The sequence below is a fragment of the Dermacentor andersoni genome, chromosome 3, assembly GCF_023375885.2.
Source record: "Dermacentor andersoni chromosome 3, qqDerAnde1_hic_scaffold, whole genome shotgun sequence".
Classification (NCBI taxonomy): Eukaryota; Metazoa; Arthropoda; class Arachnida; order Ixodida; family Ixodidae; genus Dermacentor; species Dermacentor andersoni.
Genome location: NC_092816.1, coordinates 32853277 through 32878222, shown reverse-complemented (window position 1 = coordinate 32878222; position 24946 = coordinate 32853277). Strand labels below are relative to the sequence as shown.

The window sequence follows — 24946 nt, the reverse complement described above, 5'->3', positions numbered from 1 at the left end:
CTTGGCGAGCAGGTATCAGAACAATTACAGAAATAGGAAATTCAGGTCATCGTTCTACGCATCCACTGCTCAGAGTGGGTTTGACCTGGTGTCGTAGTCCGGAAAAAAATAACATGGCTAGTCTAGAATTTGCGTAGGTCTGAGAGAGCCAAACGAAGCTGTAGTAGGGAAGTTGCAGCATTCCGCTACCACAAACTGGGGAACTTCTTAAACAGCTTGGCTGGCGCACAGTGATTCTCTGAGCTAGATTTAGCTTCTGCTTACCATCAGATACCATTTAGTCTCGAGAGCCGTGATCTTACGAGGTTTTCTTACACATGATGGGCTCCTTCGCTTCGAGAGGGTTTGCTTCGAACTGGCTTTGGCACTATCGCAAGCTTCCTTTGCCTCTTCGACTTTTCCGCTGCTGCTGCGGCCGCCACGGCCTCTGAAGCTCCCTGGGCGTCGCCGTCATACGTTCTTGAGAGCTATAATTATCCGTGACTCACCGCAAAAGTATTGCAGAAACTACAGGGCTTACCTTTCTGCTAGCGTGCAACAGTACCCAGAAGAGGAAATGGAATGGCAGAAAGGAAGCAGAGAATGGGTAGAAACGACACAGTCGCAAAACGAGCGAATGACAGCCTTGTCACTCTTCTACTCACAGTTGCCATACATGGGGGGAGGGCAGGAGAGGGGAAAATGAGCCACGAGAAGGCGAGGAAACGCTACTACTAAACACGACAGCGGCTGGGGACAGTATGGATGAATTTAAGTTCAAGGTAACGTACAGTACGTTTCTGCTATTTCTGAAACATAAACACCATGCAGATTTGTCAAGCGGACAGCTGACACACGGCATGCATGACACAAACCGGGAATAAAGCACCGTTGTGTCTAGGCGACATTACGGAAACGTTCGCACGTCAAATCAACACCTGTGTGTCCACCGCAGTAGCTTTAGAGCCATAGCATTGCTCGAGGTCCGGGGTTCGATCACGACCGTGGCAGTCGCATTTCGACGGGGGCGATATGCAAACTGCTTGTGTACTTGGATTTAGGTGCACGTTAAATAACCCCAGGGGGTAAAAATTAATCCGGAGTTCGCCACTACGGCATTTTTGTTTTGGCACGTACAGCCCCATAATTAAAGTTCTTCCACTGTTCCCAAGATGCGATGTGCGTTGTGAGGAAAGAAGAATGCTAACTTTCTCGGAGTTTATGAAAAATGGCGCACAACAACGCCTCAGCCAAACACATCTCGCTGTGTGATCTGTGTGCTGCGCAAATAGCAGTAATGCGATCGAGGCAACGGTTTACATCAACTCACCACTCTAGTGCTGGATTAAATGCTGAAAAAAAAAAGGTTGCAGTAGCTCCCGTTCCCAAGAACAAGCATCCCGAGTACAAGAAGGAAAGGCGCAAAGCACTCGCACAACATATTCAATCGATGTACTCTGATAACCCTAGGTATACTATATGGAGTACACGGACGCAGCTCTCTGTGCAGAGGCGACTGGGCAGCGCCGCCAAAGGAGGTACGCCCTGGCAGTCATGAACTCGATCTGCCAGCAGCAAATAAACGTGTCGGTTACCGCGGGATCCTCCACCTCAGCCGAAATGTTAGCAGTGGCGATCGTCCTCGCTCAGGCGGAGCGTTTGCAAAGGGTCTCGGTCGTGGTCACAGACTCGCGGGATACATGTCGCATGTATGTTTATCAATGGGCACGTGACTGCGGCTAGCCTCGTTAAAATCCCCAAATTGTTCGACCACCGTCATCGCCTAGTCTTGTGCTCGGGACACGCGGAGGTACGAGGGAACGGACGGGCTAACGCGTTAGCTCAAGGGTCTACTAACCATGCGATGGCGTCCTCCTATAACCCCAACCCCTCACACTGTACCTCACAAAATTCCATCAACTTAAATCCCAAAAATATCCTTGCTCATCAGCGCGGAGTCCGCAGGAAATACCCGCCGCCTCACCCACAGCTTAGCTGGGAAAAGGCCACCGACTGGCGCAAGATACAGACCGGGTTATTCACCCACCTAAAAATGTTTAACGCCATGTATCCCACTCGCTTAGGGCCAACGTCCCTTGTTGCGGTGGCATTGTCCACCCTAATACGTGTAACCTGGGAGTGCACTAAGCGCCCTCGTGGGCCAAATAGCAATAACACAATGGAGCAGTGGGGCGCGCACAGCACGCCCGTTCCGACTTGGCAGCACAAAAGTCCTTAATTAGCCAAGTCATGAAGGCGACATAGGCCAGTGCGGCCCTTGACTGAGGGGTTCCGACCACTCCTCCTTAAAATTGTATCCTGTCAAATAAAGCTTATATATATATATTGTGGCGAAGAAGATCGGCAGGCTGAAAAGCCCCGTTGCCATAATATTTTTTTTCATTAAACAGCTTCGCTAACGTTAGCTGGGACACATGGTATAATTATGTTTCAAGGCCCGTTTTATAAAATAGGAAATTGAGGTCAAACTTTCATACCGGAACTCCAGCGCGGGTAGTTCAGTGTGTGACGTCATGGATTCCAGAGTGGTTTTCTGTATTTAAACCGGTAGGGGGAGGGAGGGGGGGAGGCTCAATAACATTTCCCTAAACTCTCATGTTCACTGATCGGTTCTTTTAGAATAGTATGCAGCCAATCTTTACCGTCAAAAATTCAATTGACAGCGTTGCCTGAGGCAACGCTGTCAATTATGACGTAACGATAAGCTCTCGCTGGGCTTTTAGGCAGAATCATCACGCGTCTGTCTTTTTTTTTTTTTCCCCTTTTTGATTTGCACTTTTTTTGTTGTGCCTTACCAAGCTTGTTCTTGCGGTTTTTTTTTGTATGCTAGAAACATTTGTTGCTAATATTGATCAACTTAATTTTCTCAGTCTCAATTTGAAGATCTCACCGCGAGATGCGCGGACAAGGACATACCTGCTTGTTGCGGAATGTGGCGACGTTAATTGTGTTCGACAGTGACACCATTCTTGCGTTTTCTGACCCTTATTGCCAAAATGGAAGTTAGTGAATCCGGTTTTAGATACGTATTGTAAGCTCAGCTATGTCCCCGTTTTAACGCAAGTTCGTCGCGTCGCGGCAAAATGTGTAACTGGGACATGTGGTATTCGCAGCTGACGCGCGTGCAGCAGCAATGTCTTCATGGCGCGTATTTTACTTTTTTAGATGGTACAGTTGGACTACATGGTATTCTACCCGAACTCATCAACTGGTGTGGACGACAAACTCATTAATGAATGGAATCCGGTGAGTTCGTCTACTGAAACAAATTGGCTTTATTTCTAATTTTAGCTCATTGCGTACCTGAAGTGCACTGCAGTAGTTGGGCTGTTGCGGAGAAACCTTGGGAAGGAGCTTTAAATAGGACCTCAGTAGCTCCTATCTGCATGTATGGGAACAGAGAAATCGTTTTTTTTTTCTTTGCGTCCGAGCTCCGATACTGATAAGGTTTGTTACATGTAAAACTAAAAGGTGAAATCAAATGTACTGACTGTGGCGGATGTTTTGTAAGGTGATAAATTATTTGGCACTTTGTCTTTTTTAATTCGCGACTTTACATAAAACTGAAATATTGAATTTACACTTCGGTAACTACACAATAAAAACGCCAAAGCAGTTCGGTGAACGGCGCCTGAGACATATGAGACACATATGGGGCTCTTGCATTGCCCAGGGGGCGCTGCGAAAAAGGTGCTAAAAAGCGCACTCTGTCCTGAACTGAGTAGTACCAAGCTCGGTCGTCTGCTTCGGAAAGCACGTTTACAAAATGGACCCGCCACTTTCAATATTGTTGTACCACGGCTTGCAGCGAATGTCGTGCGCCGATGATTTTTTCAGGGGTGGCACGCTGCGTAAAGGCAATAAATTATGCAACGCAGAATACGTGTATGCCGTTCAAGAAATAAGCGGCGAAGTTTTAGCGCGGTGTCAATCGCAAGTGAAGCGAGTCGCGTACGAAGTTGAACTTCAGGTAAGGTTTGCATGCTGCTAGACTCAGGCGCACAAACGCGAGGAAATGCTTGCTATAAATGAATTCACAGCGGCGATAAGCAGGCATCATGTGTACGGAACTGCTCGAGCGCACGATCGTACGCGTCGCAACGGCAGCGGTCTTTCGACATGCCGCGAAACGGCGGGCCTCCTGTAATCTTTGTTGACTGCATGCGGCTAGACAAGTAGTTATGCCTGCACTGTAGTAGCGGCCATCTGTCCATTTAGCAACTGATAAATAACTGATGTATATGAGCTCCCAGTAACGTACGTGCGAATCACGCTGCAGCACGAACTCGTTTGCTGCTCGCTTGATGGAGCTTTTAATGACAGCGCTCGAACATCGATGTGCTGCAATGAATACTACCTTGCTGCGATGCCTCAACGTGCTGGCTTGAGATCGAGGATGAGCGCATTTAGCTCTCTTAACCTGTGCTGCTCGTAGTGGAGTAGTGAATTCTCATCGAATGAGCCCGACCATTTGTGCTCATTTGCACACGTACACCTGGTCACTTCACCACTTCGCACCGGTCGAATTGTTAATTGTCAGCCGGGTCTCGAATCGTGAATCACCAGCCATGCCTGCTGCTATGTCGGTCTGCCGTCGGGACTGTAGGTGCAAAAGACCGAATTTTAGAACGCAGATAATCAAGCAAGCTCCAAGACAGGCGAAGCAGTCAGCATGGCGCAAGGTTTCGCTTACCTAGCGCGCCCGACGCTTCGCTTCGTGAGGCCTTGAAGGAAAACGGTAGAACATGATGTTGGGATTCAGGCCTTCTTGTTTATGGCAGCGCAGGACGCAGAAGTAACGACGGTGATATGTCGACGCTTTTTCGAGGCTGAGCTAGGTCTCTCCGGATCGGCGTCGTCGATTCCTTCTGCTTCCAGCATTACGTCTCACGGAGCGTCCGTTTTCGTTAAACTATAGGCTGCGGCGAGAGCTCGCAGCGTGGTCGGCGTGATCTGTAAGAAGTGACGAGCCTTTTCGCACTCGCAACAAGGCAGAAAAAAGTGCGAATCGACGCAAAACTCGGGCTAGAAACGTGCTTCGCTACAGCCAGGGCTCAATACTACCCAAGCCGGTACTACCCAGATAACGTTTCGCGCGCCGCCACCAGGCGCCGCTACTATACCTCAAACTCCAGTGCAAGACGCCCATAGCGGGCAAAATGAGCGTGACATAGACTGCTCTGCAATGCGCCCATAATTCTAAATGCGAAGCGTTTCACGACCAAGTCGGGGCCGAGCTCAGTACAAGGTCAGGCTCAAGGACACGAGGATGTTTTGATGGCGTTTGTTTCCGAAGAATATGGGCCGATGCCAGAGACTGTGCAGGACATAGTGTGAATTGAGGCAGTCCGGTTCGCAGGTGCGGGACATATATTGCGAACATAAGTCGGATGTAGTGGGTATTGACGCTACCCGATTGGACATTATCGGTCAAAGTACGCACAGCGGTTCAAATGCGAATTAAAGCGGCCCGATTGGCCGTGACCGGATACAGTGCAAGAACAAAACAAATTACTGGATATAGCGCGAATTAAGGCGGCCGCTGCGGCAGGTGCTACGCACGTGAGCCCTAACACCGTCATGCCGTTGTTGTCATGCTGTAATCGTCATTCTGTGTTCGTCATTTCATTGCCTTCGTGTCATTGTGATCATTCTTTCACTGTCATCTCGTGGTGGTCTTCCCGCCATTTTTACCCTACTGCTGGCACTCCGTAGTTGTATATCGTCGTCATCACGCCGTCTTCGAGCCGTCGTCGTCATACCGTCATCATTCCATTACAAACTTCGGGTCGTCAGTATAAAGTTGTTGTCATGCCGTCGTGCTAGGTAGTTAAACAACTTTAATGATCCACGAGAGAATCACGTGAGAGAGGGGGAGGGGGAGAGAAGGAAGCAAGGCGACGATGTGCCCTCGGGCCACTCCAGATGGCCGGACAATTTGTGCTTCGGCGACCTCACGGGCCCAGCCCACTGTCCCAAGCTATAGCTCCCGCTGCGAGCTACGCAGAGCAGCCTCCCATCGCTTCTGGTGTTGTGATCCTCGCCACGGCGCTTGGGCCTGTTCGGGCAATTTAGAAAGATATGGATAAAGTCGGCTCTAGCGGCCGCTCCGTCTTTGCCAATTTGTCGTACCGATTGCACTGTCGTCAACCCATTGTCGTCATGCCATCGTCGACACGCCGTCGTCGTACGGTGGTCGTCATGAGTCCGTCATCATGTAATCGGCATCACTCTAACATCGGCATCGCTCCAGCGTCGTCGTACCTTGGTCGTGATTAGTCCGTCGTCATCATACCATCGTCCTCACTCCAGCGTCGTCATCCAGTGGTCGTCATATGTAGTCGTCGTCATGCCATCGTCTTCACTCCGACCAGCGTCGCCATCACTCACCAGATGACTCCCTCGTTCTAAAGCGTGCTATGCGGCCACGCGCAACAGATCGAACGGGGCCGTTGTGTCAAACGTTGGTAAGAAAAGAGGGTGGAAGGGTGGTCGGAACCCAGTCACTCTAGCGTTGTGCCGGCTAACTAGAGTGAATGCAACTCGGTGTTTACTTTGGCGCGGAAAGGCTATGATGAGCGAACAGGGATAGGGAAAGGGTAGAAATAAGTAGCAATAGCGTCCTGGTGTTGCATACGTGTGGGTGACATTGTCGTACTTCTGTAAGTAAACGAGAAGAAACGGGGTTAACCGAGGGGCCTGATTATTATTAACCATATGATGAGAAGCCAACAAAGACACCAAGGACAGCATAGGGGAAATTACTTGTACTTACTAATTGATGAACGGAATGAAGGAACGGAGGCGATCTTATCTGCGCTTCCGAGGGGGAGGGGGGCAGAGTAGCGTGAGGTGGATAGTGCTACGATTGTCCGCGGCGTCGTCAGTCCGCATTACCAGCGTGGGAAACGGGGATCACTCTTCCTGCAAGGGACGATGGCGAGCGGCTACGAGTAAGGCTCGACATGACGCTCCCTTGGGTGTTGTCGCCGCCATCACTGGTGGCACGATTTCCCCGCCGCGAAGGGCTGCTCTCGTCGTTGGTGGAACGAAAAGCGTGAGGAGAGCGTAGTGCCGCGCAAGATGGGCGACGAAAGCTACGATATGACGCCAAAGTAGCGCGCGTGGTCTGAATGGAAACAAAGCGCGCTACTTGCTATAAATTGTGTACCTATACAGTGTGTTTCAGTGAGCACTTTCAAAGATCTTTAGACGTTGCCTGTGCCAAATATCACCATTCTAGTTAGAGCTGGTCTACTCGAAGCGGCGGACAATACTTGCACAAAAAATTGAGATGCAAAATCGACTAATAAAATTCCACTAATTAAGTTTTTAACTAATTACATTAGGCCCATATTGCGATTTACAAATTTTAGCCGTGGAATTCGCAAGGCGGATCCACTTGGAACGAATTTTCAAGATGACACCAGTTTCTAGATATGAATTCCTAACTTTGTGAAGAAATGCATTGGCATTCCAGTTAATTTGTCAACAAAACGTCGTTTCATGCACTCAAGCACACAAGTAACTGGAACGCCAATGCATCATCATCATCATAATCATCATCAGCCTGGCTACGCCAACTGCAGGGCAAAGGCCTCTCGCATATTTCTACAATTACGCCGGTCATGTGCTAATTGTGGCCACGTCGTCCCTGCAAACTTCTTAATCTCATCCGTCCACCTATCTTTCTGCCAACCGCTGCTACGCTTCCCTTCTCCTGGAATCCAGTCCGTAAACCTTATGACCACCGGTTATCTTCCCTCCTCTTTACATGCCCTGCCAATGCCCCATTTCTTTTTCTTGATTTCAACTAAGTTGTCATTAACTCGCATTTGTTCCCTCACCCAATCTGCTCTTTTCTTATCCCTTAACGTTGCACCCATCATTCTTCTTTCCATAGCTCGTTGCGTCGTCCTCAATTTAAGTAGAACCCTTTTCGTAAGGCTCCAGTTTCTGCCCCGTAGGTGAGTACTGGTAAGACACAGCTATTACACACTTTTCTCTTGAGACATAATGGCAACCTGCTACTCATGATCTGAGAATGCCTGGCAAACGCACTCCAGCCCATTCTTATTCTTCTGATTATATCAGTCTCATGATCCGGATCCGTGGTCACTAGCTACCCTCCGCAAAGTTCGGGAATTTATACCTCGAAACTGGTGTCGTCCTGAGAATTCTTTGCAAGTGGATCCGCCTTGCGATGTCCACTGCTAGAATTTGTAAATTGCAGTATGAGTGATAAGATAATCAGCTAAAAGTTAATTGGTGAATTCTTGTTAATTAGCCAATTTTTCATATAAATTTATTGTGCAATTAGTGTCCGCCGCTTCGAGTAGACCGGCTCATAAACTAGAATTGAGCTATCTGCCACAGGCAACCTATAAAAAATTTTGGAAGGGTTCGCTGAAACACCCATCATAATCATAAAACAAAATACTGACACGCGAAAGGAAAGCACCTATTATAGCTGCGCTCAAATTTTGCATTATGGAGTAACCTAATCGTCCGTGATCTTTATAAGTACATAATTAGTTATTCTTAATTAATAACTTCTTAAATTAATGTGAGGGCAAAACTGTCAATCAGGAAACTGTAGGCCATCATGAAAAATGCCCGCTCCATAGTTCTGTTGTTCACTGCGTGCTACACGGTTTTTCCGGACCTGAAAGTTGTCCACAGAAGTCTGCGAAACGTGCCGCGAGACTAGCACGTATTGAGCAACAGAAAGATGGATCGGGCATTTTTCATGATGGCCTGCAATTTTCTGATTGGATATTTCGCTCTGATTATAATGTTTGAAAATAATTAAATAATGATAGTAATTGTGTAATTAGGCAAAGTACAAAGACAGTCTGACTTGCTCCAAGCGACGGCAACCATTGTCACGGTTCTGTCGAGCTAACTGGCACTCGCATATTTTTAAAAATTTTGCCACATGTTACGTGGGACACCCTTTATAATAGCCGCTTTGTCAGCCTTTTCTAAGGTTAAACGTGGACGTTTAACCTCCGCGCTCTGCCCTGGCAACGATGGATCACCAACCGATCGATCAGGCACCACCTCATTTCGCAAATAATATGTCGAGTTCAGCTGAGAAACGTCGCAGATAGAAACATTCTAAGAGCTTAAACAACGCCTGCAGTCGCCGCCGGTACCGCCGGTACTGAAATCGACACCGACTCAAGTAGCGTAGGCCTCAGCGCTGTGCTAGCCTAAAGGAAAGGCGGACTTGAAAGGGTCGTGGCTTACGCTATAATGGGTCACTGTCGAAAGCAGCATGCAATCATTTTGCAGCGGAAAAAGAATGTATTGCCAAAATCTGGACTACAGGAACGTTTCGGCCTTACCTACACGGTAGGGGTAGGCCCTTCAAAGTCGTAAGCGACCGCCAGGTATTGTGTTGATTGGCAAATTCCAAAAAAAAAAAGAAAAATCTTGAGGCCGCCTTGCGCGATGGAGCCTCAGAATGTGGGAATTTGGCACACCCGTGGTTTACAAGTCCGGACGCACCCGTGGTTTACAAGTCCGAGCAGAAGCACTCTGATGCCAACTGCCTGCCAATCAGCATCATGACACCGGGTCAGAAGGTGAAACATGCGCCTTCGACGAAGGTGCCTTCCTATAATGTCCTTTGTAAGAGCAAATTTTCAAAGCACACGTGCCGCGTCGACAGCGTCTTTTGTACGGCTACAATACAAGCAGTAATGAGGTATTCTGGGGCAGAATGGCTGTACTTTGGGGATTTATCTTCTAAACACGGTTCTCTTGTGTACTTCTGGTCATTAGAAAGAGTTCAATATTACTCTTCGCGCTGTTAAGTGTTTGCAATCTTGCAATGTTATGATTGTCAACCGCAGGAGGTCACTGGGCAACCGCATCCCTCACTTTGTCCGGCGCCTGCGCAGTATGTTGTTATTTCATAGGTTCCCCTGCCGACTGCGTTGTCTCGCAAGAGGGTGCCGACAAGAAGCCTTCCGAAACGCAGTCGTAGAGGGTCGAGTTATAATCGTAATCGTCTCTTATTTTATATTCGGTTGTCGGAGCACTTGCGTTGCTCGTGCACAAGAATAACACCAATGCTGTCGATGTTAGCGGTGTTTCGGGTGATTTGCAACGTAGCATGCGTGCAGCTGCACGTCTTCTTTTCTCGTAGAGGAAGGACACTCCAGTTTCTGTAATCGTTTCTTGCGGTTCAGGTGTTTATCGTGTGAACCGGGTGACTTGTCAATGCTGTAATTGATCTTCTATTTTTACTCCTTTAAGCACCCACAGATCTTGCAAGAAGGCACGACGGCGGAAATTAATTTGTTAAATGAGATTAATCGCACTATAAAACAAGTTTGCGATAGTTAAATAAAAAAAAAATGTTTTTCGAAGCCAAAACAGGCAAAACAAATCCATGAGCTGCCACCGATCATTCCCACGCTGAATGGAGGTACTTAGCGCTACGTTTGCCTTTGTGTAAGCTTCTATCCATGAGGGACCAAACGTTACTTTTTCTGAGGTGTTCTAGTACGCCACCTTCTAACAAAGCGCTCTCTTCTTACTATGTGATCTTCGTATGCAATTTAACGACTCCATATTATTTTTTATGTATTCCGCTCTTCTCTCACACAACTCATATGGATTTCACATGTAAACTCCATCATTTGCTTGAGAACAATGCGTGCAATGTATGGGATTATTTTACTACATAATTAATACTTGATAGAGGATTTAGTATCCATGGCTGCTGCGTTCTATCACTAAGCTCACGTTCGTTTGCTTTTCATACAGGGAAAAGTTACTGATGAGACCCCACATGCCACATTCTTGAACAATCGAAAGGCACTTATGAGTTTGTACTGGAAAAATCCAGATGAAGATATTAAAGCCTCACACCTCTTACGGTAAGATCGCATTCTTTCAGCGCCAACCAAAAGACGAGAGTTCGATCACATTTAAACGCACTGTTCGCCGAGCTGTGCATGAAATTCTGGAGAACGAGGGAAATACATGTGATGGTTCGCTGCTGTTTCTACATCTCAAATTTCTGCTTACTTAACCTAAATTTGCGGATCGAGCTTTGGACGTGCACTTAGTAATAGCTGATTCTCACCGGAAATTTTATCGCTGGAGCTTTTATAACGTACATAAAAGGTGTCTTTCTAATATAGTAATTTTTTTAAATATCTTGTTGTGTATAGCACATATCTACTCATCGAACTTTCTTACTTGAAACTACGGACATAACCTGCACAATAAATCAAAATAAATAACTGAATAAATGATGAAAGTACAGTAATGAGCGTTCATGTAATCATTTTCGAGGCACATATTACAATTGACAAAGTGAAGCCGTTGAGTTCACGAGGCACATTTAATTAAAACAAATTTTGAAACTATAGACCACTTCTTGCGATAAGCGCCGTCAAATTTGCGACAAGGATGTGCTTTTAATTGTTTCACTTACTTTTTTAAGGAGGCAATTTCTTATGCATTGAAGCTCAAAAAGACGTGGAACACTATGTATTTCTCTGCACATTTTTGCAACGATTATCTCAAAAGTGATGTCATCTTCAGAATTCATTCCAAGTGAACATGCCTTCCAGTTCACTCGCGCCTACAATTCGTAAAGTTGCAATATGTACCGTGAAATAATTAATTTAAAATGTTAATTTGAAAAATATTGGCAGTTAGCCTATCGTGCACTTCAGTTTCTTGTGCAAGTAATGTCGGCCTCTTGCACTAGTCGAGCTCAAGTAGTAGAACGTCGGGTACATGCCGCACACCATCTTTACAGGGACGCTAAATCAAAACACTCAATTAGTTTAGACGGGTAAAGCGTTCTTTGACAACTCTCTTGACGTTAATTTCGAAATATAGGTTGATTACTAGAAGAGAAAATGAAAGTCAAAGTTTTAGTTTTTTAGCTTAGCGCTGAATACCCAACGCCGGTACGTCACTGTGATGTCGCGGATTTCAGAGTACCTTCTTTATCGTACTTAGGCCTCGCTGGCTCAGTGAACGTTCCCGAGACTCGATCGCCATCTTCATTCTTGGTTCATCATCATCCTTTGATTCCTTTAGAACACAATGTAGTCGAGCTTTGCCGCTGAAGAATGAACTAGGCCCTACGAGACGCTTCCAAAATCGATGACATCACAGTGAGCTGGTTCGGGAATTTGTTATTGCGCTTTTTCTGACTTACCAAGCGTCTTATCGTGGTAAGAGCGGTGTTTTTGGTATTGTAGAAGGGTAATTTTCTGATACAGGAGAAATAATTTTTTTTTTTCATTTTCTCTTTAGTGTTTCTTTAAAGGGCCTCCGAGGCATTCTTGAGCTCGAAGGTGGGCTAGTGGTTTTCTCTCTCCTTCGCCATGCTAAGGGAGCAGCGCAGCGAAGACGAGGACACGCTAAGCACAAAACTGTCTTACGTTTATTGTGCGCTCGTCTTCCCAGCGCTGCTGTGTTAGGGTGTCGGACCAACTAGACCACCCCCAAGTCGCGATCTCTCTCGCTCGGGCGACCCTGCCCCGCGCGGGCTCCATCACTGCGTTCTCCTATAGAAGACATGTTGGGCCAATACGGCGATCAGTACCGAACGTCACATTAACGCTACAGTATAAAAACACCGGCTTCAGCTTATCAGGACGACGCGCTTTTTTTTTCTTCTCTCGGCTACACGCCGTTGCCGCCGCACGTGCGCTATGAAACACGCTACGGGAAAGAGAGAGAGAGAGAGAGAGAGAAGGAACAAATTTTATTGGTTATTAATCACAAAATTCGTTGCGTGTCGCAGCCAAGCGAGACGACAAGCGGAGAGTGTGCCGCTGCATGGCAAAGACATTCAGAAGACAAATGGGAAGTCATCTCCCGCGTACGTGGACGGTTCAACGGCGATGTGAAAATGTTAAATGCAAATTCTCTACCGCACCGAATGCTCTCAAACTTTGCTAGCTTGCTGGGAGACACGTAATTCAAGCTTAAAAATTCAATGTCGTGGCACCTTTAATCTAGTCGAAGATTCTTTCGGTAGGTTCCGTAGCTCACAGAAAGAGCCCCAAGTTGAGCTTTCACTAAGGCTGTACGTGGCGATCTTTTATCTGAACACATTAAAATGTAAAAGAAAGATATACTCCTATTTGTTTCGGCATCATGTCAGCCTTCTTAATCAAGTGTACTGCCAAAACGGAAGCTAGAGGCATCGACTAGCGGTCTTTATGGTGCCGAATCTTGCCGAGATTTTAAGGAAACTTTTCAAGCAAAACCTTATTGCTAAAAGAAATTCCTAAACTCTCGGGTTTTGCGCGCCACAACTGCGTTGTGATTATGAGGCACGTTGTAGTGGAGGACTCCGGATTAAATTTGGTCAACTGGAAAAACTTAAACGTGCAGCAGATGTACGGAACACGGTGTCTTGGTATTTCTCGCCTATCGCTGCTAAGCCTGAGCGCTGAGATTTGATCCCACACCCTCGGCCTTAGCAGCGCAACACCAAAGCTACCACGACACCATGGTGGGCCAGTGAAACAAATTATACATATCTGACGCGCATGATGGAATCTATGTGAAGCGAAGCTTTGGGTGAAACGGTTAATTAAATGTTTTACACCTAAGGGCGATGCGTAGAATTTCGCTTACTTTCAGCCTGTGCAACGTGAAATCTCCTTCAATGTTTGTTTGTCCACCACTCACACACACGAAAAAAACTCACCTTTATTCTCGCGCTATTTATATTTGTGTTATGCCACTTGTGTCAAGCTGGCACTGGCTTGGCCAAGAATGAACACGCACACGCCAACTGGTACCTACGAATGGCTATAGATAAAAAAAAATCTAATAAATTAGACAGTATGCTAAATATAATGTTCTACTCGTTTACCAGGTGGGTGTGCGTAGATATATATATGAGCCGACATACATTTCCAAATTTTATGTTGATTTTTTTTACACGCTTTCAGGCACAGAAGCGCGCTTTCTCGCACTACTTGTGGGTCATCATACAAGGGGGTGTCCCGGCTGTCATGTACAGAGTTTTGACAGAACCAAGCACATAATGTTGATTCGAGTTAACAACGCGCCAGTATTTCTTTTTCGTTGTGGATGGCAGTCAGATACTCATGATTAATCGCTCAACTCGTGAATTATGTATCTAATGGTGAATGTACCTAGTAAAGAGTTGTAAAGTATCTAAGTGGCACATTTTCAGCAATATGCTAACTGCGCGGCTGATTTCCGGCTGACAAAGAAAGCTCGCTAAATATATAAAAAACAATACACGATCTTATGCGCACCCACCAGGCAGCGCTGCTGCAGAGGCATCCTAACCAGCGCCGAAAAGCAGCGCCCTCAAACAGGCTTGTCGAGAAGTGCTCACCAGAAATACAAACAAGTCGTCGCATCGCGCGAGGTAAGCGTGCGCGCACTGTGTACCTTGTCGGCGCTAGGCTGCAAAACCGCCCCGAATTTAGCGAGACACTTCCGCCGTTGGAGTGAATGCCCCTTTCTCGAAGTAGTATCGGCATGGCCAAATGTCAGTACTTCTGCTTCTGTTGCGATGGCAACTATGTGGACACTCCAGACCAATTTCCGTCGTCGGCGTCGCCGTCCGCGTTGGCGTAACCTGCGGCGGGTGCAAAGAGAGGCGACTCGAGGTGGCCGATAACTCCGTTCGTGCCGTGTTCTCACGCGCCTAGTTCGCGTTGAAGCGAAATGCAGCAGGAAGCGAAATTCGATCGCCACGGCTGCCTCTCTTCGTCACGCAAAAGTTGTGGCAGCGAGTGCCTGCAGTCGCATGTTTGCCGGTGCGCGCATTACAGCGTGTTTGTTGATTTAGCTAGCATGCGAATGTTTGCGGCAGTTTATACGGTCGATGATTCCACTAACCTTGCTTCGCATAGCTGTGTAATAATTTGCTCTCGAATTCAATGCCTCGCCTTTCGGGCGTAGCTGCGACTTCTTTATGGCTGAAGAGCTATCAAAAACCTAGATTTCGTTTTTATGATGACTGACAGCTCTGCCGCACGTTATTCCTTTTTGTGTTCCCTTGCACTGTCATAAAGATTACAACGGTTTTGGTTTGCTCACGCTTTTAGTTTCGTTGTAGGCGTTAACCATTCACAGTACTTCTATATTTATTGGCCCTGGCAAATTAAGCGGTAGCTCATCCAGCGATCTTATTATTCTTCTTTTTTCAGCGAATGCGTCAACGCGACTAGAAGCGCTCGGAAAATGTGTGCGTGCCTGCGTGTGTGCGTGCGTGTGCGTGCGTGTGCGTATGTGTGTTCAACAGAAATCATTGGTCAGAGTGTGTGATCCTATACAATGGTAACGAAGAAAGTGCCATGGAACATTTTTATGAGAATTTTTCGACCTGCAGTCACGATAGTGTTCACGATGTCGTACGCTGGAAACATGCTGGAAACAGGGATAGGTGAGCTCGATAGCTAATGTGCACCGGTACTGCATGGTGGGAAGCAGACGACAAGTGCAGCGCTATAGCCGTAAGAAAGCAGCGTTTGGTTTTATCAAGCCGATGTTCATGCTGCTCGTGTTTTCTGAAGTGTTGAATTATTTCTCCAAAAATTCGCAATTTCGCAGGCGGAACACCGATAGCGATAAGGAAGTATCACACAAATATACGAAATAAGGTTTAGTGTGTTATCGGCCGTATTCTTTACTTTTTCCGTATTTCTGAATATCCCTTAACAAGTGCTTGAAAGCATTGCATGAGGATAAGGTTTCGAAAGGAGCAGTCATATTGCGCGCAGCATTTTAACGTATATCATTTAAATACAGGCAACTGAAATATTTATGGCAACTGCTCGAAAGAAAGAACTTTGCTGAAACTTGGTTTCTGATTCTGTAAGACGGCTCATATCTGCTGTTTTTTTTTTTCCTTTTCTTCACGAGCAGCTCCCAGAGTGAGCCTGTTTGAGCTTGCTGCTTTCTGGTGCGGGTGTAGGCGTGGTCACGTGGTGTTATTCATATTTGGCGGCCTTTTTTCTTTCAGTGGGACAGAATAAGCAAAGTGGCTTGCTGAAAACATACCAATTAGATGTTATGATCGCCTGCGACTCATTGGCATCGTGACAATTAAAACCATAATGCACAAGTTAGATAACTAATCATAATGAAGTGATTGATTGTCAACAAAAATACCGCTGGCAGATGGCCAACTCTACTGCGGACAGTATGTATTTGCTTCCGCTGACGTAAAATTATCCACCGTTTTATTAAACCTCTGTGCACGATAACTGGTAAACCATGCAAAGCCCAGTCGGTGGTACTTAATTTCATTCGCCGCTCATATGGTCTTTGTTTATATGTGCCAAGATACTGACCAACCCAGCAACAGGCATCAGCAACAGCCATCAGCAACAGCCATCAGCAACAGCCACACCAAATCCGAACGTACAGATAAAGCTTCGCTTTATAGACTTACCCCCGTATTTGGAAATGCAACTTAAGTCGAAGCCCATGCTTGACTTGATTTAGATGACGCCTGGCGTTAGCGTGCCCAAAACGCTCACTGCGTTTCCTTCGGCGTGTTCACGATAGGCATCTCTTAAGTCAAGCATGGGCTTCAACTTAAATTGCATTGCTGAGTACGGGGGTTAAGGTAACGAGACCTCCCCTCTTGACTTTTCTGATCGACGTAACAGCGAAGAAACGCTGGCCCAGCATTACCATATTCCTTTCAGCTAGGCACATCATGTCACCTTGATACCCCGCTTTCGATTCCAGAGGGCGAGTGTCCGTTAAATTGTATAATACAGACGGTTTCATGAAAAAAGCATAACTATTTCCTCCTCCCCCCTTTTTTGGCACCGCTGTCTTCAAACCTTCGTTCTAATCATTCCCTACCCCCTGTGCAGCGCGGTTGAGGTGTCCTCTGCTGAGAGACAGTTACTGCGCTGCACTTTACCCCAACCTTTCCTTCCCATCATCAAGAATCTCCTCTTCTCTTCTCTTCTCTCGTTCTAAGTTGCTTATGTGGCTCAAAAACACGGCGTATGCCTAAAACCACTTGTGCCATTTACGATATATATTCGTATCACGAACGGTCACCACCTGCGTGCCATTACCACGTGAGAGAAAAGGGAGAAAAAAAGCCGCTCGCGTCTAACTTGAAATGATTTCGCCAGGCAACACTTAAAGCCCGAACAGAAAGAAAACGTATCCGGCGCGTTTTAGTCGTGGACCCACAAATTCTATTAACATGTCAATTCGAAGCGGTAGGGACGCTGTGCATCGACGTCTCATCGGTGTAGCATGGGGCTCTCGTCCTAAATGTCGCAAATGCAGTTTGTGGCGTTTCGGCAAGCTTTACGCGATGCTCATTTCTTAAACTCGACGAATGTGGGGTCTTGGTCTGTCACGGGCACTAACATAGAGAACACCATAGAGTTTCCTACAATATACTAGAGGGAACTCTGGCGCTGTAGTCGTTGACCCAACATGGGAATGATGGGAAGTACATGGAATTGTCTGACTTCGTGCTTGTGGATTCAGACATTCTTGTGACTTAGTTTATTACACTTTATATGTCTTCATTGTCGTAAATTTCAGAGCAATCTGCACTCTTCAAAATGCAAAAGACGCTGCGAACACGCACAATCGCTACTAATTGCAACGATTGAGCTTGTCGAGGTGGCCAAATCGAAACGCACCAAGCGTCTCAAGGCACTGCCATGCCCGCAATAAATTCATAAGGGCATTTCACATCGCTTGTCGATGCATGCGCCCGTGGCTTAATGGTTTCAATATCAGGTCTCTGTGTTAGAATTCCTGTGTTCGAATCCTGCAGTCGGACAATTTCAATAATGTTTATTTTATTATTTGTTACGTAGTACATTGTTGAATATCACGAGTTTACAAAGCCATTTGAAGCCAATAGGACGAAGTTTCGGCAAATCCATGTACTTCCCATAATTCCTATGTTAGGTCAACCGCTCCCATAGCAGCTCTCATAGACACTATAGCGCCAGAGTTCTCTCTAGTAAATATCGTATGAAACCCTATGAGAAAGACAGGTGCTGTTACATGCGCATTGTCTCGTCTCGGAGGTCATGGTCTGCACGGCCTGCTTTTTCTGCTGCTTCGCGAAGACACCATATGGCCAATGTTCTGGAACAGTGCTGGGCAGTACGAAGATATATGTATCTTAGATACTATCTTCGATACCATTTGGGTATCTTTTATCTGTATCATGATACGTCTGGAAAGAAGTGCATCAGTATCTGTACTTCCGATACATAAACGAATGTATCGTGTTTCCTAAGATGCAAGATACTGCTAACGCAACATCGCTGTGCAAAAATATAAACGTTGGCCGAACTCCGCTTCTCAAGCTGATACTGCTGCCACTAAGCCACCTGAATACAACTACAGGCATTCTTTTATCTTTCCGCCACAGCTCTCCAGCGAGGGCAGACGATGAGCCCTGCGCGTCCCTATTGATGGAGCAGAGTGACGTGGTGGCACTGGTGCCGTCTCGACAAAAACAAGCGCGCGAACGTCTGCGCGCAGCCGAGCTTTCGTTTTCTTGATTTTTGTTTTGTTTTATTGCGATAGCAATTGTATGGACACTGCAGGCACATTTCTGCCATCGCCACCGCGGTCGCCGTGAGGTTCCGTATAAAGTCCAAGCGCGGTAATATCCTCGCTGCTACGTATCCTGTATGTGCGAGTGAAATCGTACTAGGGTGAGCGGGGAAATCACGGCTCAACCTCGCGCACGCAAGCGAGGAAAGCGGGGTGGAAGCGCGCCGACCTCCGTCGCGCGCAAGGCTGCAGGGGAAGTGTACGGAGAGGGGCGTGTTCTATCAAAGCGAACTCCGGGCCGTAGTATCTACTATTCTATCTACTATCTACTATCTAGTATTCTACTCCGGGCCGTAGTATCTTGAGAGCCATTTGCGACGGGGACAGAGTCCGCCCATGCGCTGTTTTCGTGGCTTAGTTCGCTTTGATGTGAGGCGCAGCACGAAGGTCAATTCGCTCACTACTGCTTCCGCGCTTCCTCACTCCGGCGTTCTGACAGCGAGTTTCCGTGGTCATCGATAGAAGTGTAGGTTTGCTTACGTGCGCCTGGCACTATGCTTGTTAATTTGGTTAGTATTCCTGTGTTTACAAGTTTATGCGGCCGATAAAGTTATCCTAACTTTGTTATGTTGCTCACTAATCTGCTATCGCAATCTATGCTTCGGCTTTGGGGCAAAACTGTTACTTTTTTTTAGTTGCGTCGGTGTCATGGAACTTGCTCGTAGCCACCGTGCTGTGCAGCGGTAGCCAATGAGTACGGTGTCTTTCGCACAATTATTATGCCGCTATATTGTCGTCAATGAAGTTTCTCTCGCGTGGTGCTTTATTAGGAAGTCTGAAGAATGCAAGAATGGGGTTGCTTTATGTCTGGCTTTCACACATCAGCAATTTGAAGGACCTCGTGGATATAAGTTTGATTGTTGTTAACTAAGGCGTAAATGGCCATGCTTCCGGGAAACTTGTGCATAAAGTGGCTACTTTGTGTACGTGATTGTTGCTGACAAGCACCAAAAGCAATTTTTTGTATAACTTTACATGAAACGCTTTTGGACTGGGCAAGCTTTCTCGTAGAATAAAAATCGTAAAATAATTGCATGTTAATGAGTATGTCGCTAACGAACGCTTTACGTCAGCAAATAAGTAGAATATGAAACGTCATTGCAGCTTGAAAATGACAAGTCCACTTTTCGAAACGTTGGCTCCTGATTTTACCTTGTTCTCCTTGTGCTCATCGTCTTGAATTACCATCTCCAGCCTTCCCCGTGTTTTCCATCGATTGCAGCTTTATGTGCTTTCTGTATACACGATGCGCCACTAAAAATGTCCGCTACCAGCCTTGTTGCTGCTGTGCACCTGGCCGGTGATCCGGTATTGCGTAAGATACGGTATTGCGTAAACCATAATACTTTTACACAAAGTAAAGCTCCACAGCGGTATTTGCGCGATCGTGCAGATGCTTATTATTAACGCTCTTATAATTAGATACATGGTGACCCGCTGAGTTGGTCGGTAAGCAGAGCCGTGACTACTATGAATTACAAAAGTGACAAGCAAAAACCGCTGACAGCGCAGCGTATAAAGAGCTTGCATGGTAAGCAACTAAAGCAACCCCAACAAATTGTTTCGTAATGAAAATATTATACTTTGAGCAAAAAAGACAAGAAGTTTGAGATATTAGCAGATATTTTATTCAAATGAAACACGGTTGGTCGGATTTAAGAAATTTCTGAGGAAACATTTTCGTGCATACGTGTCTGCTGCTACATGATATATATCTATAGCGAGAAATTTGCGAGTGTATCGAAGTATCTTAAGATACAAGCGGAAGGTATCGTGTCGCATACAGTAATTGCGGTAGTATCTTGTATCTGTATCTCAAATACTTGTTGCCAGAGTATATTGTATTGCATCATGATAAAATTGCAAGGTACCTTTGCCCAGCCCTGTTCTGTGAAGTTCAAAGGTGTGCGCATCAACTGTTCAAAAATTTCTTCAACAATTAAGCTCTCTATTGCATTACATGGGGTAAAGTTTAAACCGGGCGACTCATTATATATATATATATATATATATATATATATATATATATTATACACGAGCACTGCCATGGGCCAAATTTTGTGTCACTCGAATTTCCTCACAGACTTGTTACGTGCGGTCGAGGCGAGGTGAATGAACTCGATTAGGACGCGCGACGCGTTCGACAGGAAACTCCTCGTATGCTAATGGGAGTCCAACCTCGCACGAATTCAAAAGGCCTAGTGAGTAAAAGCCATATAAAACACAAGTTTGCTAAGGGATTGTGGCATTTGGCTTTCGCCCTTCGGACAGCTGTATTATGCGCCCGCTGATGGTTGTAACAAAGACTGTGATGAGACAAATTTTCGGACGTTCCGCCTGAATCTCAGCTGCTTACTCTGAATTCGCTTTTCTTGTGTCCAGGCACCCCTTGATGTTCAGCGATGACGTCGGCAGTTACGACTACGGAACGAACTTGATGTGTACGTGCACCGGAAACATAGACCGCGTCTTCACAGGCTCGCTTATGCTCGAACGACGAAGAGGGGCCAGCGGTCACATTACGTAATGGCGTCTCTTATAAGAGCACTGGCGCTTGCGCCCTCCGCCATTTCACTTGCGAGTTTCTGGGTGAAATTACCCCGAGTCGGCAGGTTGATCATTTCTCAAGTCTCGAAGTGGCCACGGATTGCAGTGCCAATGCGATCCGAGGCTCGCATTACAATTAATCGTCCGACTCGACCTCATGTCGCTCACGCCACAGGCTTTGAATGGGAAACGCTAATCGTTTTGTCTTTTCTTTTCCCGCACAGTCTGTCTTTGAGTGACCATGGTGCTCGTGGCGGCAGACATCATGACCACATTTATATCATGACCAATGTTGTAGCAGGGACAATTTGAGGGTCGTACAATTAGTAGGAATTCTTGAATGTTTATTAGTGCATTGAAAAGTTACGAGGTAGTACACTAACGTAGAGACAAGGGTCGCATAGTGGACGGCTGTAATGGGACTCCTCGCTCTTTACTAAAACAATAAAAGGTACAATCTGCATTGAGAGCAATAAAACATAAAAAGAACGCACAAATATAAAGTCAGAAGAGTGATCTAGATAATGAATGAAAATATTACATTGAAAAAGAGTAATTAAGCCATTCAATAATATAGACAAATACATATGTTAGCATTCGCAGATATCAAATATGCAAACAAAGAAATTTCTATAAGACAAAATAAGAATGGCTTACAATTGAGAATAGGGTCATTCCGTGCCAAATCAGCCAACCTTCATTCGACCGTCACAGATAAAGTTTAAAACACTTCCACACATTTTTTGAAGTTCGAACTTCATTCGCTACGTTCATTTTTATTGCCACTTTTCTAGCATTTTGGCTAAAACTTGTTGTTCTTGTCCAGCTGAGCTAGGAGGCACCAATCAATATTTTTTTTTTTTTTTACCAATCGCATCTTGTGTGATCCAGTCATTCAGATGGTGTTTATGGCAAGCTGATGAAGTGACATGACTGCAAAAATAGCCAGTTTTTAAATATTTGAACGCCTTGAATGCGTTTGGCACCGGCAAAAGTGATCGAAATTGCGAAGTTCGATTTTTTTCTCTCGGAAAGCAGGAATAAGAAGGCACAAATTAAATATGGTATGGTAGCCCGGTTGACATAGTATAGTCGGAAAATATTCATAGCTGTGAAGGTTCGGCAAATCACCTAAAAAGAACTAAATTTAATTTTTTTTTTTTTTTTTGCAAGAAGCTTCGTTTGAGAGCTAGAAAAGGCTTCTTTGGTGGTCGGCCTAAAATATATGTGATACTTCATTAGAACCTACGTGTCTGCTATGCATGTGAAGTTAAGGAATGGTATTTTTTAAACGCGAAAAATATTTTTGAAATCTTAGTACGTGGATCGCGCAGACAGCATAGATATATGAAGCCTTACCGTCCAGCAACGAGAGATTGTTGATCGAATGTGCCCGAGAAACGGTTCAACAAACTCTGACCTGGCATTTTTTTTTTTTTTTTGATACCAAGACAAGTGACGTCAGGCGCCGCAGCCTCGGCTCATGTTTATTTCTTTCCGTGAGTGCAAAAAGTGGACGTCAACCGGGTTTGAGCACAACTGCCTGAACAGGGCACCTGTGAATTTTATACTCGAGCATGTTAAGGGCTGTCGAACGGCGTTAACACGATACACCGGAAGAGTTTGGTCATCCTCGCGTATTCTTTCAGTTGCGATTGGGAAAGAGTTTTCTACGTGGATCGTCTTTGGGTTCCTGGGAGCAGGCCAGGTGTTCCGCTTAAAGCAGAAATGAAATTCACCGATTGCAGAGTGGCATATCTTTTAAAATACAGGACTCCTTGACGAAGCTAACGTGTCCTGGTATTCCATGTGCAATGGCTGTATGGCACCTGGCAGATACCAAGCACAAGGTGCATTGCATTCGAGCATAAAACGCAGACAATACCAGCGTTCTCTGTCGTCTTCATGCCAGGCCGGCAAGCTTGAGGGCACGTCCGATAAAAACCGAGGCTGACGTAAAATTGCGAAAAATATTTTGCGTTTAAAAATACTTTTTTGTAAGTTCCCACATGCATAGCAGACATGTAGAGCTATCTAATGATGCATCCCATTTATTTTCAGGCCGATCACCAAAGCAACATTTTTTTTTACCTGAACAAGAATCTCTTGGCAAAAATAAAAAAAATGGAAATATAGTTGTTCTTTAGGCGATCTGCTGAACATTCAAAGCTTCAAATATGTTTAGGCTATACAATGTCAACCGGGCTACCATTATGTTTTTAATCTGGGTCTTGTAGATTTTCCTGCGTTCCGCGAAAGAAAAGGCAAACGGCAATTTTACTCGCTTTCGCCACTGCCAAAAGCACTTGATGCATTCAAATTTTTCAGAACTTGGCTATTTCGTCTTGCCGTGCACGCCATCTTAACGACTGGATAATTCAACATGCCTTAGAAAAAAAAGAGATTGATGCCTTCTAGCTCAGCTGCAGGAAAAATAAAATTTCGCCGTAATTCTAGAAAATTTTTGGCAACAAAAGTAAACGTGAAGTACAGGTTTTGAATTTGCGCAAACATGCGGAAAATGTTTTCAGCTTTATCAGTGGTGTTCAAAAAAAAAAAAAAACGCTAGTTGATTTGGCGTGGAATGGCACAATAAGAAAAAAATTTTAATCAGTAAAAGCTTTTTCACATCTATGGGAAGTACCTATGTATATTGTGCCGTCATGTGATATATGAAAAGCGCTACTTCTAACATGGGGACGTTACTCATGCACCAACTAGTACAAACTAAGGATATTGAAAACGCAGTGTTCTGGCAACACTGGGCGCGGAATTTTTATAGGCTGAGCAATCGTTGGGTTGTGCGATGTTCAGGCATATAAATTGCAACAGTTGTAGTTGTATTGCTCCTGCGATTTGTAAGCAGTAACTTATGGCTAGTTCTTTATTATTATTATTATTATTACTATTATTATTATTATTAGTTATTATTATTATCAAGGATCCGCGATTGCCGCACATTCAGGTCCACCGCAGCTATAGTAACGAGTTCCCAAAACCAAGGCACCACTGTCTCACGTGTGCATTGAAATTGAACTGCGCTTTATGCGCGAATATTTTGGTACAATACTCATACTTGTAGTCCATAAGTATGCTTGGCGTACCTGGATATCCTGGTGAAGACCTCTTGGAGTCTTCCTCAGGATATATTTGTCTCGAAATGGGGCTGCTGGACCGTAATTAATTGAACCGATCGAGAAGCTGATGTGACAAGAGCGTTGGATAACCTTTATGAATAATTTTGTTCCCCAGTTGTCCCCTTCGGAATGTTCAGACCATCGTTCTACAGGGACAGCTCAGCCTAGTGAGTATTGTCTCTGCATAAATATACATTTTGCGTGGAAGGGAAGGATTGAGCGATGCAGTATTTTTATTATTTCGTCGCTGCGAATGAAGTGACCAGTCTAGTACCGCGCACTACCTAAGAATTGCGTGAGGACGCAAGATCTCTGCGGTGCTTGAACAAAACAAATCCCTCAAATAATTCAAAAGTGATCTCAGTGAAATGCAGAGCATGTTAAACTACTGAATTGACCTACTGAACTGCCTACTGTTGTACAGAGCACCCTAAAGCCCAGTCTGCAGCCTCGACGGAAAACCAACCTCCGTATATATAGGGTTATTATGTTATAGTTGTGCTTATTTGGGCGCGAGCCTCAGAAGCGAGTCAATCGCGATCGAGAAATTATCCCAATTGGGCTAGATTGCGATCGAAAGAGTGCCGTGCGACCGGGGTATAATTTTTGGTGGGTGGTAATTCTGACGCCCCAGCTCGCGTTACAGTAGGCATTTCCCAAACACGTAGTCC

The 24946-nt window shown here is 45.5% G+C and overlaps 1 protein-coding gene across 1 annotated transcript in view; it reads left to right on the top strand.

Annotated features, from left to right (window-relative positions):
• Window positions 1-24946, top strand: part of LOC126520735 (uncharacterized) — a 168536-nt gene that overhangs the window by 123623 nt on the left and 19967 nt on the right. The window contains exons 13-16 of the mRNA XM_055064855.2: window positions 3166-3246; window positions 10780-10892; window positions 20974-21032; window positions 24391-24442. Of these exons, the coding sequence (XP_054920830.1) occupies window positions 3166-3246; window positions 10780-10892; window positions 20974-21032; window positions 24391-24442 (305 nt within the window). The remainder of the gene's footprint in view (window positions 1-3165; window positions 3247-10779; window positions 10893-20973; window positions 21033-24390; window positions 24443-24946) is intronic.